This window comes from Hyperolius riggenbachi, chromosome 9, assembly GCF_040937935.1.
Source record: "Hyperolius riggenbachi isolate aHypRig1 chromosome 9, aHypRig1.pri, whole genome shotgun sequence".
In the NCBI taxonomy this organism is placed as follows: Eukaryota; Metazoa; Chordata; class Amphibia; order Anura; family Hyperoliidae; genus Hyperolius; species Hyperolius riggenbachi.
Genome location: NC_090654.1, coordinates 277,585,256 through 277,599,414, shown reverse-complemented (window position 1 = coordinate 277,599,414; position 14,159 = coordinate 277,585,256). Strand labels below are relative to the sequence as shown.

Below are 14,159 nucleotides of genomic sequence, written 5' to 3'. Positions count from 1 at the left end.
TGTTCCTACTTACTGATAAAATCCTCAGTGGACACGTCTCCCACTTTTGTCAGCTGGCCGAGTACTTTGTAAAATCCTGAAAAGAGAGAAAAGTTTACAACGCTACATTGTCCCCTCCCACTGGCTGTTGGCGGTCCCGCTCAAGTGGTAATCTAGCCTGTGAGTAGGCGAGCTGTCATTTCCCACCATACACAAAAAGAGGGCTGCAAATTGATATTGACCTGAGGAAGCGGACCAAAACCTGTGAAATGCGTTGTCTACCATGCACGAATAAACATGAATTGTCCTGAGAAGGTAAGAAATTACATTTCTCAAATATACAACAACTAGTAGTATTATATCGGCGCCTCCACCAGTGATTTTTAGCATAGTCCATACCCCTTAGGGGTTCTACAGTCACAAGGACCTTTGGTCTTCACAACTAATCCTGGAGAGCGACTGACCAGTATCTGCGCCAACAGACCTGGGACACTGAGGGGGGATGGTCATATTCCTGCAAATCTCAGAAAGTGGTTGCAAGTTTAGCAACCCACTTTTGTGAGTATAATACTTACACACATGTGCTTACATCTCTTTGTCTAACGATGCTGATTGGGCTCCTGGTCTCTCATTCAGAGACTTGGAGGTTATGAATAATCATCAAGGATTATAACCATCTGCAATCTGATTGGCTGCCATGAACCCCACAGTCCTTTCTCTACCCCGGCAGCAAATCACTCACCTCTGTTTAAGTCGGCCGTGCAGAGCGGCCGCAGGACCAGCCCATCTCCGGGGTTTCGGGGGGAGATGGGGGGGCTGAAGGACACGGTGTTCTGACTCCAGTCTACCTCCTCCAGCAGCCGGGGCTCAAACAGGGGGGTTTCGTCAGGGATCATGGCTGGCTCTGCGGAGCTCCTGAAACGAGATTGGATCTGATCAGATGAAAGGCGGAGTCCACACACAGTTTATTTATCTTCTGATAAGCTCTGCAAACAATCCTGACTCTTGCTCTGAATTTGGAAACATTGTTACCAGACAACCTATTCTGAAAGGGGAACTACGAAGGATTTCACTCATTCAATGGAAAGAACGATACCCAATGAGATAGAGGACCTGAACTCTTGCACAGGACAGACGGAAAACAGAGAGAAATGCAGCCTGTATGAGTGTCTAGCCTGTCTAATTCTCCCTCATCTGTGACTAAACACAAGTGTAATTTGATCTCTTAGATTTGTCAGCTGGCTGCTTCGGCAGAGAAGCTAATTCGTAATCAAAGGATGTTAACCCTATCTCTGCTTCCATGAAAGCAGGAAGTAGACACTGCAGATTTATTGCAGGATTTGTATCAGCTGTAACAAAGAAATGTTTTCTTTAAAGGTTATTATGCTGTTGCTTATCTTTTAGAGCAGAGAGGAAGTTCTGAGTTCAGGTCCGTTTAAGTTGATGCAAATTTTCCAAAATCGCAATTGTGGTGCCTGCAGCATGTCTGGAGTGTTTGCGCATCAGTACTGAGTAAAGTATCGCCGCAAAATGGCTTTTGCTACCAGATGCATGGAAATCCCAAATCCCGCATAAATCATTTGTATTCGAATTCAAAATCGATTCTAAACATCGGAAATCTGCAAAACTGCTTCCCAGCCCTATAAGTGTTATATTGCTCAGACTGCAGACAAATGTATTTAGAGACCTGAATTCTTAACCTTTACAGTGGGGAAAAAAAAGAAACACAGGTTAGTTCTGTTTAAGATCGGGACTGTACTTCTGTGCTTCTCATGTCACTTCACTTTCCCTTTAGGCTGGTTTTGCATGTTTTTTTGCTTTGTGGTGGGGATTTGATGCTCCTACTGCTGCAACTAAAAAAAAAAATCACATGACCCTGCAGCAGAGTCCACCGACAGCGTCATATGCATTGCTCCGCCCCCGTTCAGCGACGTACTCACTGCTGGACAGGAAGTCACTGGGATTCCTGACGGTCCGTGCATGTGGGCCGAGACGCACTGCGATCCATCGTTTACACTACATGCGTTGGCCATAGACTTCCATTACCCCAAGCATGGTGCGTTAAAGTGACTCTGAAGCGAGAATAAATCTCGCTTCAGACCTCATAGTTAGCAGGGGCATGTGTGCCCCTGCTAAACCGCCGCTATCCCGCTAAACGGGGGTCCCTTACCCCCCGAAATCCCCTCCGTACAGCCGGGGATCTCTTCCTGATTGAGGCAGGGCTAACCGCCGCAGCCCTGCCCCACGCGTGTCTGTCAGCGCGCATCTCCGCCTCTCCCTCGCCCCTCTCAGTCTTCCTTTACTGAGAGGGGTGGGGGAGAGGTGGCGATGCGCCACTGATAGACGCGCTGTGAGGTAGGGCTGCAGCCGCTAGCCCTGCCTTTAGGAGCAGCAAAATCTACGACCAGTTTGGTCGTTGATTTTTTGCGCGGGGGGGGGGGGGGGGGGGGGGTTGGGGGTGAAGGGACCCCCGTTTAGCCGCGGGATAGCGGCGTTTTAGCAGGGGACTATGAGCTCTGAAGCGAGAATTATTCTCGCTTCAGTGTCTCTTTAAGCGCGGTGTTTGTGGTAACACGCTACTGCCCCTGCCTCGGCTCATATACTTCCTGCACACTGCAGGACTGCAAGAAGTGTGAAATTCTCTACAGACTTTCATTGCTTTTGCAGCCCCTTGCGGTAAATTAGGGTAATGCAACATAGGAGTGACCTGCAAGTGTAAAAGGGGCTTCAAGACATCCCAGTGTTCGCCTTTAAAGTGGACCTGAACTCAGAACCTCCTTTCTGCTCTGAAAGATAAGCAACAGCATAATAACCTTTACCCTCCTTGGCGGTTATCAAAGTCAGACTCGGGGTGGAAATAAACAAGCCAGGAGCTGTAACCCCGAGTGTGACTTGTGGTAGCTGCCGGGAGCCTCGTGCAGAGCATAGCGTGCGTTTTCACACACCTCCCGGGGGATCCAGATGCCGGCAGCCATTCTCCTTCCTGTCCTCCGATTCTCTGCATCCCTCAGGAGACCTGCAGCGCTGGATCCCAGGGAGGGGAGTAAGTGCCGGGGCTGCTGCAGGCTCTCTAACAGCATCACTTTTTCCTGGTTTTATGGGTCTAAAAGCATGCAAAAATCCAGATAGAATCATACTGCCGGGGGAGCTAAAGAAAAACATTTCTTTGTCACAGGTCATGCAAATCCTGCAATAAAGCTGCAGTGTGTCTACTTCCTGCTTTCATGGAAGCAGGCATAGGGTCAGCATCCTGTGTTTACAAATTAGCTGCTCTACAGTGGCAGAAGAGATTCCTGACCTGACACAACTGAGAGATCAAATTACAGTTGTGATTAGTCACAGATGAGGGGGAATTCTACAGGCTAAACAAGCTAAAAAGGCGGATCTGAGATGCAAAACAAGTAACTTGTCTATATATCTTATCTAAAGTTTAGATAGTTTACACAGCAAATCAAGCTGCAAACAGCTTCAACAGTTTATGATTATTTATTCCTGTGATAAAATGAGAGCAGCCATGTTCTGTTTGTCACATTACACACAGGAAAGCTGATAGCATCTCCAGCCCTCAGCCTGTGACAAATTCACTCCCGTGACTCAAATCTCTGGCTAGTAACCTTCTCCTCCTGCCCAGACTGAGCTCCCATAAGCCCTCGCTACTAAGGCTGAGAGTGGCAAGGCTCTCTGGAGAAGCTGTGGGCGAGGCTTGTTTAGTTTATAGGGAATTAGAGTATTTTAAAAAAAAAAATTTGGCTTGAGGAATGCCCTATAAACTATATGAAAGGAACACAATTATGCAATGAGTAAAAGTTTATCTCGGATCCACTTTAAATACATACAGGGTGTATTTCTATCTGTTTTCCTTCTGTCCTGTACAGGTCCACTTTACACACATTTATATTATGGACACAGGGAGTCCTGCTGCTTCTATGTGTCATAGCCTGTCTGCACACAGGGCGGATCCGGATTAATCACTCGGCTTGTAATGAGTTCCGGCAATGTCCCTGGCTGCTCACCCACATGCTGCTCAGTGACAGGCTGACAAACACGTCTTACAGGATTCTAAACTCGCCCCGGTGCAGAGCGCTGACTGCACAACATCTGCTGCCAGCCGCATTACAGAGGGCCAGTGACAACCTCTTATGGTGAACCTAACCTGAGAGGGATATCGGGGCTGCCATATTTATTTCCTCTTTAATGTGGACCTGAACTCTTGCACAGGACAGAAGGAAACCAGAGAAATGCACCCTGTATGTATTTAGAAAGTTTAGTCCGTCTCCCCTCATCTGTGACTAATCACAAGTTGTCATTTGATCCCTCAGGTGTGTCAGCTGACTGCCACGCAGAGGAGCTAACTGGATAACACAGGATGTTAACAATATGTCTGCTTCTATGAAAGCGGGAAGTAGACACACTGCAGGTTTATTGCAGGATTTGTATCAGCTGCATTTTTTTTCTTTAACCACTAAATGACAAGCAGACTTATAAAAACGTCCTGCTAGAGCCTCTTAAAGGGAACCTAAACTGAGTACTGAAACGGATCATAGCTCTTTCCTTTTAAAATAATGCCAGTTGCCTGACTCTCCTGCTGATCCTGTGTCTCTAATACTTTCAGCCACAGCCCCTGAACAAGCATGCAGATCAGGTGCTCTGACTGAAGTCAGACTGGATTAGCTGCATGCTTGTTTCAGGTGTGTGATTCAGCCACTACTGCAGCCAAAGAGATCAACAGGACTGCCAGGCAACTGGTATTGTTTAAAAGGAAACATCTATACCCCTCTCAGTTAAGGTTCCCTTTAACGGCTTTAGGATGGTTTTATAAGTCAGCGCTCCCGCGTTCAGTGGAGGAAAAAAAAAACCCTTAGAAAAAAAATACACCTTTATTTCTAAAAAAATATATATTTTCACCATACTTTGTACATAATTAAAATCTTGTGATAGCCAGGACAAATAGGCAGATAAAATGTGTGGGTTTTATGCACAGTAGCAGTGTTTATATTAAAACTATAGGAGATAAAATTGGAGAAATTGTGTATTTTTTCATTTTTTCCTTGTATTTCCCTTTAAAATGCATAGAAAATAAAGTAATTACTGAAAACAAAATATCAACCCCCAAAAGCCCAATTGGTGGTGAAAAAAACAAGATATAGATCATTTCGTTGTGATTAGTAGTGATTAAGCTATTGGCAAATGAAAGGGATGAACACTGAAAGGAGAACATCGCTCATCCGTTAGGGTAAAAAAACGCTTTGGGGTGAAGTGGTTAAAGGTTATTATGCTGTTGCTTATATTTTAAGCCCAATCTACACGATACGATTCTTTATTTGATTCGATTACATTTATGATCCGATTAAATCCGACATGTCCGATCGGGATTCGAGTCAATTCAATCTGCCATTGCAAAACAATGGCAAATCGAATCGAATACCGATCGGACATGTTGAATTTAATCGGATCGTAAATAGAATCGTAATCAAATCGCACAAAGAATCGTATCGTGTGGATGGGGCTTTAGAGCACAGAGGAAGTTCTGAGTTCCAATTCTGCTTTAAACGCTGCTGAGCCTCTGTCGCTAATACTATTAGGGCCCCGTTTCCACTGGCGTTGTGGATGCGAGGCGATCGCAAGTTGTAATTTGACCTCTCCCATGGGTCAGCTGACTGCCACGACAGAGAGCTCATTTCTAAACACAGGATGTTAACCCTATGTCTGCTTCCTTGAAAGCAGGAGGTAGACACACAGCAGATTTATTGCAGGATTTTTATTAGCTGTAATAAAGACATTTTTTCCTAGTGACTTGTACTGACAGCAGCGTACCTTTGCTGTAGTGCGTTTTGTGCCGATATGGAAAGTGATCTGTAGTATATACAGTGACTTCCAGGTCTATTTATACCCCGACCTCTGAAACCGGAGCCTCAGACAAACATTTACTAAAGATATGCAATCGTGTCACACCCAAGTTACAAACAGGATAATGTCCTGCTAGGTGACTTGTCACCGTGTCCTCCTCTGTGCTTGCATTGGGGAAGGTGTATGCTACATGTACCGCTAACATTCCACGTAGCTCCTGCACATAATGCAATCGCACCCATCAGCCTAGATAATCAGATCAGCATAAAGGAGAAGTGTAGTTAGACAACTAGCTATGAATATGCCCTGAACTTCTCATTGTAGTTATAGTGTATCAATGAGAAGTCCAAGTGACCTATTGTTTACATAACTTCCCCCTACACTGCAGCCTGTATACTGTGCACACTATACACCAGCTCTGCATCTCTGTCTAGGCACACACCATACAATTTTCTGTTATGCTGGAAACACACGATATTTTTTTGCGGTCCATTCTCCGTGCGATCTATTATCCATTCGATTCTCTGCTCTTCTGCTTGTATTTCTTATCTTTTTTTTTTTGCATTCACTTCTATGAGAAATCGAGCGGAAAATAATTGTACGGAGAATCGGACATGTCGGAATTTATCAATCGAAGGCCTCTATCGAAGGTAAAAACAAAACGTGTGTTCCCAGCATTAGAGTTACCTGCCAGATCGATTTTTTTCCAGCATGTCCGATCTGAATTTCGATTTTTAATCATTTTTTAAAATTATTTTCATAGATCTGAATGAAAATCGATTAAAAACCCTCAGGAACTCGAAATTCAGATCGGAAATGTTGGGAAAATAAATAAAAATATAAAATCGGTCTGGCAGGTAAATGTAAGGCTAGGTTTCCACTTGTGCGTTTTGTGTCAGTTTTTCTGCTCAGAAAATTCGCATAGATTTTAAAACTAATGTTAGTCAATCCAGCCGTTTCCACTCCAAAATCTGAGGTCCTGTATCATTTTTTTCGGACATCGTGTACGATTCGCGTACAATGCTTTGTATAGACAATGCGAATTTTCGCGTTACTTGCCCGAAAATTCGCATTAGATCCATGGTTACAGGAAGTTGTCAGCAGTCATGACTAAGCTGTTACTAGGCAATTATGCATATGTAAGTAATGCAAATTTTCGCGCATACAAATTTACATGCGAATTTTCACCAATCAGAAAAATCTTATACGATTTTCTGCAGGCGAAAATGTAACGCTACAGTGGAAACGTAGCCTAACAGAAAATTGTATGGTGTTAGCTAGCATAATGCTAGGTACACACCATACAATTTTCTGACAGATTTACTGTCATATCGATTATTCCCAACATGTCCTATCTGATTTCCAATCGATTTTTCACAGAATTGAACGGAAAAATCGATCAAAAAACAGATTGGACATGTTGGAAATAATTGATCTGACAGTAAAGTTGTCCGAAAATTGCATCGTGTGTACCTAGCATAAAGCCTTGTGTGCACACACACACACTGGCTGAAACTCGATAACAGCCACCTCAGTGCAGTGGCCCTTCGATACCCCAGCCAGTGATCAGCATGGAAGATTGAATTGGCTGCTGTTCTCCCTATTCACCTGCCTGCCCACTTGACAACACTCCCACACCACTTCATAGGTTCATCACATAGCAACAGAATATGTCACTAGTCTACAGACTATCAACCTGTCTGTACAGCCACAGCCCTGTGGTGCTGCCCAGGGGATCAGATCTCAATCTCTGCTGGGCAATATCCCTCATATGTGGGTGAACGAGGCTTAAAGCACACCTGAACTGACAGGGTTCTTTGGCTGCAGTATTGTCTGAATCACACACCTGAAACAAGCACGCAGCTAATACAGTCAGCTTCAGTCAAACATCTGATCTGCAGGCTTGGTCAGAGGCTAAAGGCATTAGAGGCAGATTTAATCAATCGATTGAATAATTTTTTTAATCGGTTTTCATAGATCTGCAAAATGGGGATGATGCAAAAAGGCAAAAGCTGGCCCAATATGGATGTGCCAGCATTTGTCTTTTTGACCACCGCTCCCCTCCCCCTCCTTTGCTACCCAAATGCCCCCCCCCCTCCCTCCCCCCGGTAGCCTCTTCCGAGTCGGGCATTAATGCGTAGGCCAGCTGCACGCATCCTACATTGCGCACCTGCAGCGGGGAGAGTACTGCGCATGTCGCACTTGTGACGTCATGCGCATGCATAGTGTGCTCCCGGCTGCAGGCGCACGACATAGGACGCATGCAGCCGCGCCAGCGCACTAATGTGCAACCCAGCTGATGCTCCCGGGATTATTGCGGATGGCACAGAAGTGCGGCCCACTTACCGAAACAGATCTCACGGATCCATTGCACAGTGATAAGTGAGAATGGCTCCTATTTAGGAAACAGGAGCTGTTTACTGTCAGTTTAGCGATGAGCGGAGAATGGACAAAAAAAAAAAAATCCATTCTTAGCTCAAGTGGGAATCTGTAACAATAAAAATGCCCCTGGGGGGTACTCACCTCGGGTGGGGGAAGCCTCCGGATCCCATCGAGGCTCCCCCCGTCCTCCTGTGTCCCACAACGGTCTCGCTGTGCCCCTCCAAACAGCGGGGATGTAAATATTTACCTTTCCCGGCTCCAGTGCAGGCGCAGTATCGGCTCTCCGCTCGCTGTCGGTCTGCTCTACTGCGCAGACGCAAGTCTCCTGTGCAGTAGAGCAGACCGAACTGGGATCGGCTGTTTCCCAACTGAGAGCCGCAACAGCAACACTGGAACAGGGAAAGGTAAATATTGCACCACCTGACAATGTGTCGGCTGTGCATTCGGAGGGGTGCAGAGAGACCGCCATGGGACGGAGAATGACGGAGGAAGCCTCGATAGGATCCAGAGGCTTCCCCCTCCCGAGGTGAGTACAGAGTCTAAAGGATACATGGGGCAAATCAAAGAAAATCAGATCTACTTACCTGGGGCTTCCTCCAGCCCCTGGAAGCCTATATGCCCCTCACCGCAGCGCTGTGTCCTGGGGTCTCCTCCGTAGCGGCCGCAGCTCTACCAGTGTCCTGGGGTCTCCTCCGTAGCGGCCGCAGCTCTACCAGTGTCCTGAGGTCTCCTCCGTAGTGGCCGCAGCTCTACCAGTGTCCTGAGGTCTCCTCTGTAGCGGCCGCAGCTCTACGAGTGTCCTGAGGTCTCCTCCGTAGTGGCCGCAGCTCTACCAGTGTCCTGAGGTCTCCTCCGTAGCGGCCGCAGCTCTACGAGTGTCCTGAGGTCTCCTCCGTAGTGGCCACAGCTCTACGAGTGTCCTGAGGTCTCCTCCGTAGTGGCCGCAGCTCTACCAGTGTCCTGAGGTCTCCTCCGTAGCGGCCGCAGCTCTACGAGTGTCCTGAGGTCTCCTCCGTAGTGGCCGCAGCTCTACCAGTGTCCTGAGGTCTCCTCCGTAGTGGCCACAGCTCTACGAGTGTCCTGAGGTCTCCTCCGTAGTGGCCGCAGCTCTACCAGTGTCCTGAGGTCTCCTCCGTAGTGGCCGCAGCTCTACCAGTGTCCTGAGGTCTCCTCCGTAGCGGCCGCAGCTCTACGAGTGTCCTGGGGTCTCCTCCGTAGTGGCCACAGCTCTACGAGTGTCCTGAGGTCTCCTCCGTAGTGGCCACAGCTCTACCAGTGTCCTGAGGTCTCCTCCGTAGCGGCCGCAGCTCTACGAGTGTCCTGAGGTCTCCTCCGTAGTGGCCGCAGCTCTACCAGTGTCCTGAGGTCTCCTCCGTAGCGGCCGCAGCTCTACGAGTGTCCTGAGGTCTCCTCCGTAGTGGCCACAGCTCTACGAGTGTCCTGAGGTCTCCTCCGTAGTGGCCGCAGCTCTACCAGTGTCCTGAGGTCTCCTCCGTAGCGGCCGCAGCTCTACGAGTGTCCTGAGGTCTCCTCCGTAGCGGCCGCAGCTCTACCAGTGTCCTGAGGTCTCCTCCGTAGCGGCCGCGTACTCGTGCATGTGTAGAAACTGCAGACCTTGTCAGGTCAGCAGCCGCTATGGATGGGACCCCAGGACCCTGGCTGAGAGCGGAGCTGTGGTGAGGGACACATAGGCTTCCAGGGGCTGGAGGAAGCAACAGGTAATAAAGTCTGATTTTCTTTGATTTGCCCCATGTATCCTTTCAGCTGCATATGGTAATCGGTATTCTGAAAGCATATACGGTTTTCACTTTAAAGTTTATTTACAAGGTCCCTTTTGCATATTATCAGTCTTCTAGTGGAATGTAGACAGAAGCCTGAAGTTTGTATACAATGCACAGAGCATTATCAGGGGGACAGACCCCCCCCCCCCCCAATGGAATGACGTTTATTACCATTGATTCAGAATGAACAGAGCCATTGTATGGGGGTCATGCTGATAACTGGAAGAGATACAAGAGGCTGTGATTCTTCCAACTTGTTATTAAACAGGATGGTAAACAGTGAAGCCCAACTAAATACAATAGTGATCAGGAAGATAACTGCATGTTCAAATCTCCCTCCCGCTACAAGATTGGGAGGCGTATCTAGTGTCAGATAGGCCACTCCTCTCCAGACACCCACCCTACCACTACAAATAGCAGTAGTAGTCACATGACCACAACTGATGACATCAAATTAAAGTGGCCTGAGCACTGTATTGTATGTGTTGGTGTGTTCCACAGGGGCATGGAGGGGAGCAGCACTGTTACTATGGGGTGCTGCTCCTCTGGCCCCCAGCCCGTAGAGTATGCGCCATCTTCTCCAACGATCACCCTGTGTGTACAATGGCCACCAATCGATCCCGCTTGGGTCTTAAAGTGTTCCTGAAATGGAACTGGGGTATAAAAAAAAAAAAAAAAATAATGATACATACCTGATCGCTCTGTCGCTGTCCTCCTGCTCTGCCTGGATCCTCCACAATTTGGCCCTGAAAGTCCTTCAGGTCGGGCCAGTCTGAATAGGCGCAGTATGGCCTCACACGCTCTCCCATCAGGCTCCCATAGCCGGGAGCGTTCTGCGCAAAACGCTTCCGGTCATGTGAGCAGGACGGGGCCGCGCATGCATACTACGCCCCAGACCAAGGACTGTTGGGGCCAAATTGCAGAGGATCCAGGCAGTGGAGGAAGACGGCGTGGGAGCAATCAGTCTGGAGGAAGCCCCAGGTATGTATCATTTTTTTGTTATACCCCAACATATCTCAGGTTCCCTTTAATGATCCTTAATGACCCCCGACGCACAAGCAGAACCGATCACAATGTTATTTTTGCTCCCCTTACCCGCAGGAATCCACTCAGTCATGCGCTGAACAACGTCCCACCTCAGGAACAGAGCGCATTGCTAGCCTAAAAGCATGTCTGTACAGCATGAATAGTCCCAAAACTGTCCCCTGAGGGATCGTTTCCCAATACTCGACGTGTGACAATTATCACATTGGTGTGTACTTAACATCTGAGGAACTACAAGTCTCACCAGCTCTGTAGCCATCAGTGGGGAAGAGTACACAATGCCCTCTGCTCGGGATCAGGCATTATATTGGGCATCAGTGGTCCCCAACCATACAGTATAAGGTCCTGCCAGCTAGATGTAGCAAAGGATTCACCAAATTGATCCCTACTCGGAAGACAGCGTTCTTCCTGCTGGGATTTGTAGTTCCTCAGCTGCCAGGCAATCTAAGCCCAAAATTCTGACTATCCATGAGAAGCTGAGCAGTGCCTCCCGCCTATTGAATGTCACCATTGCTTATTGAGACCACATCACAGTTATGGGCTACGGCGAAGGATTGAGGAGGGCTGGAAACAAGGGGACTTGCTCAGTCTTTAAAGAAACTCCAAATTTCACAATACACAGATCATTCCTGCATAATGCAATAAAGACAGCAGTCTCGCCTCCCAGCACTAGAGTCCTGGTTTCAAAGGGATGAATCAGGCTGCTTTACACACACAAGATACTCAGCAGAGATGGCGTCCTCAGCAAATAACTAAATTGAGTGTGTACAAAGCTTTGTCTCCTTTGAGGACTGTCAGTGACATGACTATGCACTCTGCAAAGTGCTGCGGAAGATGCCAGCGCTATATAAATACATAATAATAATATGGTAGGACATTACACTATGAAATCATGATAATAAATATACATGAAGAGACTTGTGTTGGCTAAAATAATTGTTTAGGATTAAGTCAGGTCATGGCCTGATGTCTCCACCTGCCCCCCTTCCTCTGCACATGGCCTTGTAGCCAGAATGGTCTCTGTACAGTTCTGCTGATGGAGCAGCGTTCCTCCGCCTGGGACTTGTAGTACACCAGCTGCACGTCAGTCATAAGACCTGTAATTGTAATGGGTCATTCCTAATAACTGGATAGAGCAGGATGAAGTGTGGTGCTCTTCCCCACTCATATTACAGCGTTCCTCCTGCTGGGACATGTAGTTCCTACTCTGCCAGGTAATCTGTATGTGGTATTATAGCTGGATAGAATATGACTTGCTCTGTACTCATCCCCAATGATACTACAGGGTACTTACAGCTGGGACTTGTAGTTGTCCAGCTGCCAGGTAATCCAGTGTTCTCCCCAGGGTCTTTTAGCCGGGTGCTCCTCCCGGCTAGTTTTGGTGACCACCCGGCTGACATCGGCTCACCTCCTCCTATGCTGTAAGCAGAGTTGAGCACAGAAGCACCAGCCCTGGATTCTCTCATCTCGCCCCACCCGGCTACTTTTTCATGCCACCCGGCTGAAAAAAATTTCTGGGGAGAACACCGTAATCTATATAAAGCATTATAGTTGGATAGAATATGACTTGCTCTATACTCTTCCTGCTGGGAGATGTAGTCCCTCCTCTGCCAGGTAATCTGTATGTGGCATTATAGCTGGATAGAATATGACTTGCTCTATACTCTTCCTGCTAGGACATGTAGTTCCTCCTCTGCCAGGTAATCTGTATGTGGCAATATAGCTGGATAGAATATGACTTGCTCTATACTCTTCCCCAATGACACTACAGGTTACATACAGCTGGGACTTGTGGTTCTCCAGCTGCCAGGCAGGCAGAGGCCCCAGCAGCCAGGTAGGGGTCCTGCCAGGTGGAGGTGGCAGGAAGAAGTCACCCCTGACAGTATCATGTCTCAGGAGCCCCAGGAATGGAGTCTTCAAGGCGAGACAGCCGTCCCCCAGCGCGGCTCCCCAGTGATGTGCAGAGACACCCGCTAACACATGACAGCCCCTCTTACCTCCTCTCAGCCGCTCTCTCCTCTCTTCACTCCCCTCTTCCTCTCTGGCTTCGGCCTCTTGGCTGGGGAGAAACTCCGACGTGGCGTGACGTCAACAACAGAGCGGCGAGCCCAAGCGATCAGCCAATCAGCAGGCAGACACCAGAGCCTGACGTCACCCGCCCTGGGAGGCGGGGGCACTGTTAGGCGTTGCTATGGATACGGAGCTCCATGTGCGGCTCTTGGCATAGGGCTGAGCTGCTGGGGAGAGTGGAGAGACAACTAGTTCTGCCCATATAGCATTAGTTATACGCCAACTAGCTGTCTAACCTGAGCAACATCCTCATTTACATACGTTTTTCTTATTATTATGATATTTATTATTTTATGTATTATTATTTTTTATTTATATAGCGACAACATATTCCGCAGCGCTTTACAAAGCCCAATAAGACCACAAGGGAACCATAGGTACAGCCAACAATGTACAGCAGAGTCTCAAGCAGCACAAGTGCAAAAAAAGAAAACAGTAAACATAAGGAGGATGACCCTGCCCCTGCGAGCTTACAATCTAAATTTATAAGTTCTTTACGCATTACAGTGAAGGTGGCCAGTCATCTATCGACTTGGCGGCTGATTAACCATCTAATTCGGTAATCATTAATGGAAATCAGTGCTGCGACAAGCATGCCCTGATTCTGGGCCGAATTTGGTCGAATGTATTGATCGGGCATGCTGAGAATCTTCAGGTCGAGGAGGCTGATTGGGTGCGCGGCGATAACAGCGTGAAAATGCAACGTAATGCCCCTGTCGGCTATGCCCCAAATGTGTCCCCCGGTGCCCGTGCATTTATACTTTACTGGTCACGCCGTCCCAGAGTGAAATATAGCACATACATGTACAGGGAATGTATGAATGCTTGGGCAACCGGGGGAGGGGGGGGGGGGGACATAAAACATTTGGGGGGACACAAAATGAAATCAATCAGGAATCGTGCTCTGATGTATGGGCAGACTACAGATCTCTCTGATCAGATTCGAGAGAGATCTCTCTCTTGGTGAAATCTGCCCATTTAAAGTGGCCATTAATGGTGCAATTTTCTCTTCAGTTTCGATCTTTTGACATGATTGGAACAATCCAAACTAATCAG

General features: G+C 47.7%; 1 protein-coding gene across 1 annotated transcript in view; it reads right to left on the bottom strand.

Moving 5' to 3' along the window:
• The window catches only part of GNPNAT1 (glucosamine-phosphate N-acetyltransferase 1), a 28,858-nt gene extending 15,708 nt beyond the window's left edge, over positions 1-13,150 (bottom strand). Inside the window, exons 1-3 of the mRNA XM_068252295.1 lie at positions 13,031-13,150; positions 722-894; positions 14-76 (exon numbers count right to left, since the gene is read on the bottom strand). Of these exons, the coding sequence (XP_068108396.1) occupies positions 14-76; positions 722-875 (217 nt within the window). The 5' untranslated portion in view covers positions 876-894; positions 13,031-13,150. The remainder of the gene's footprint in view (positions 1-13; positions 77-721; positions 895-13,030) is intronic.
• Between the last annotated feature and the right edge of the window lie 1,009 nt (positions 13,151-14,159).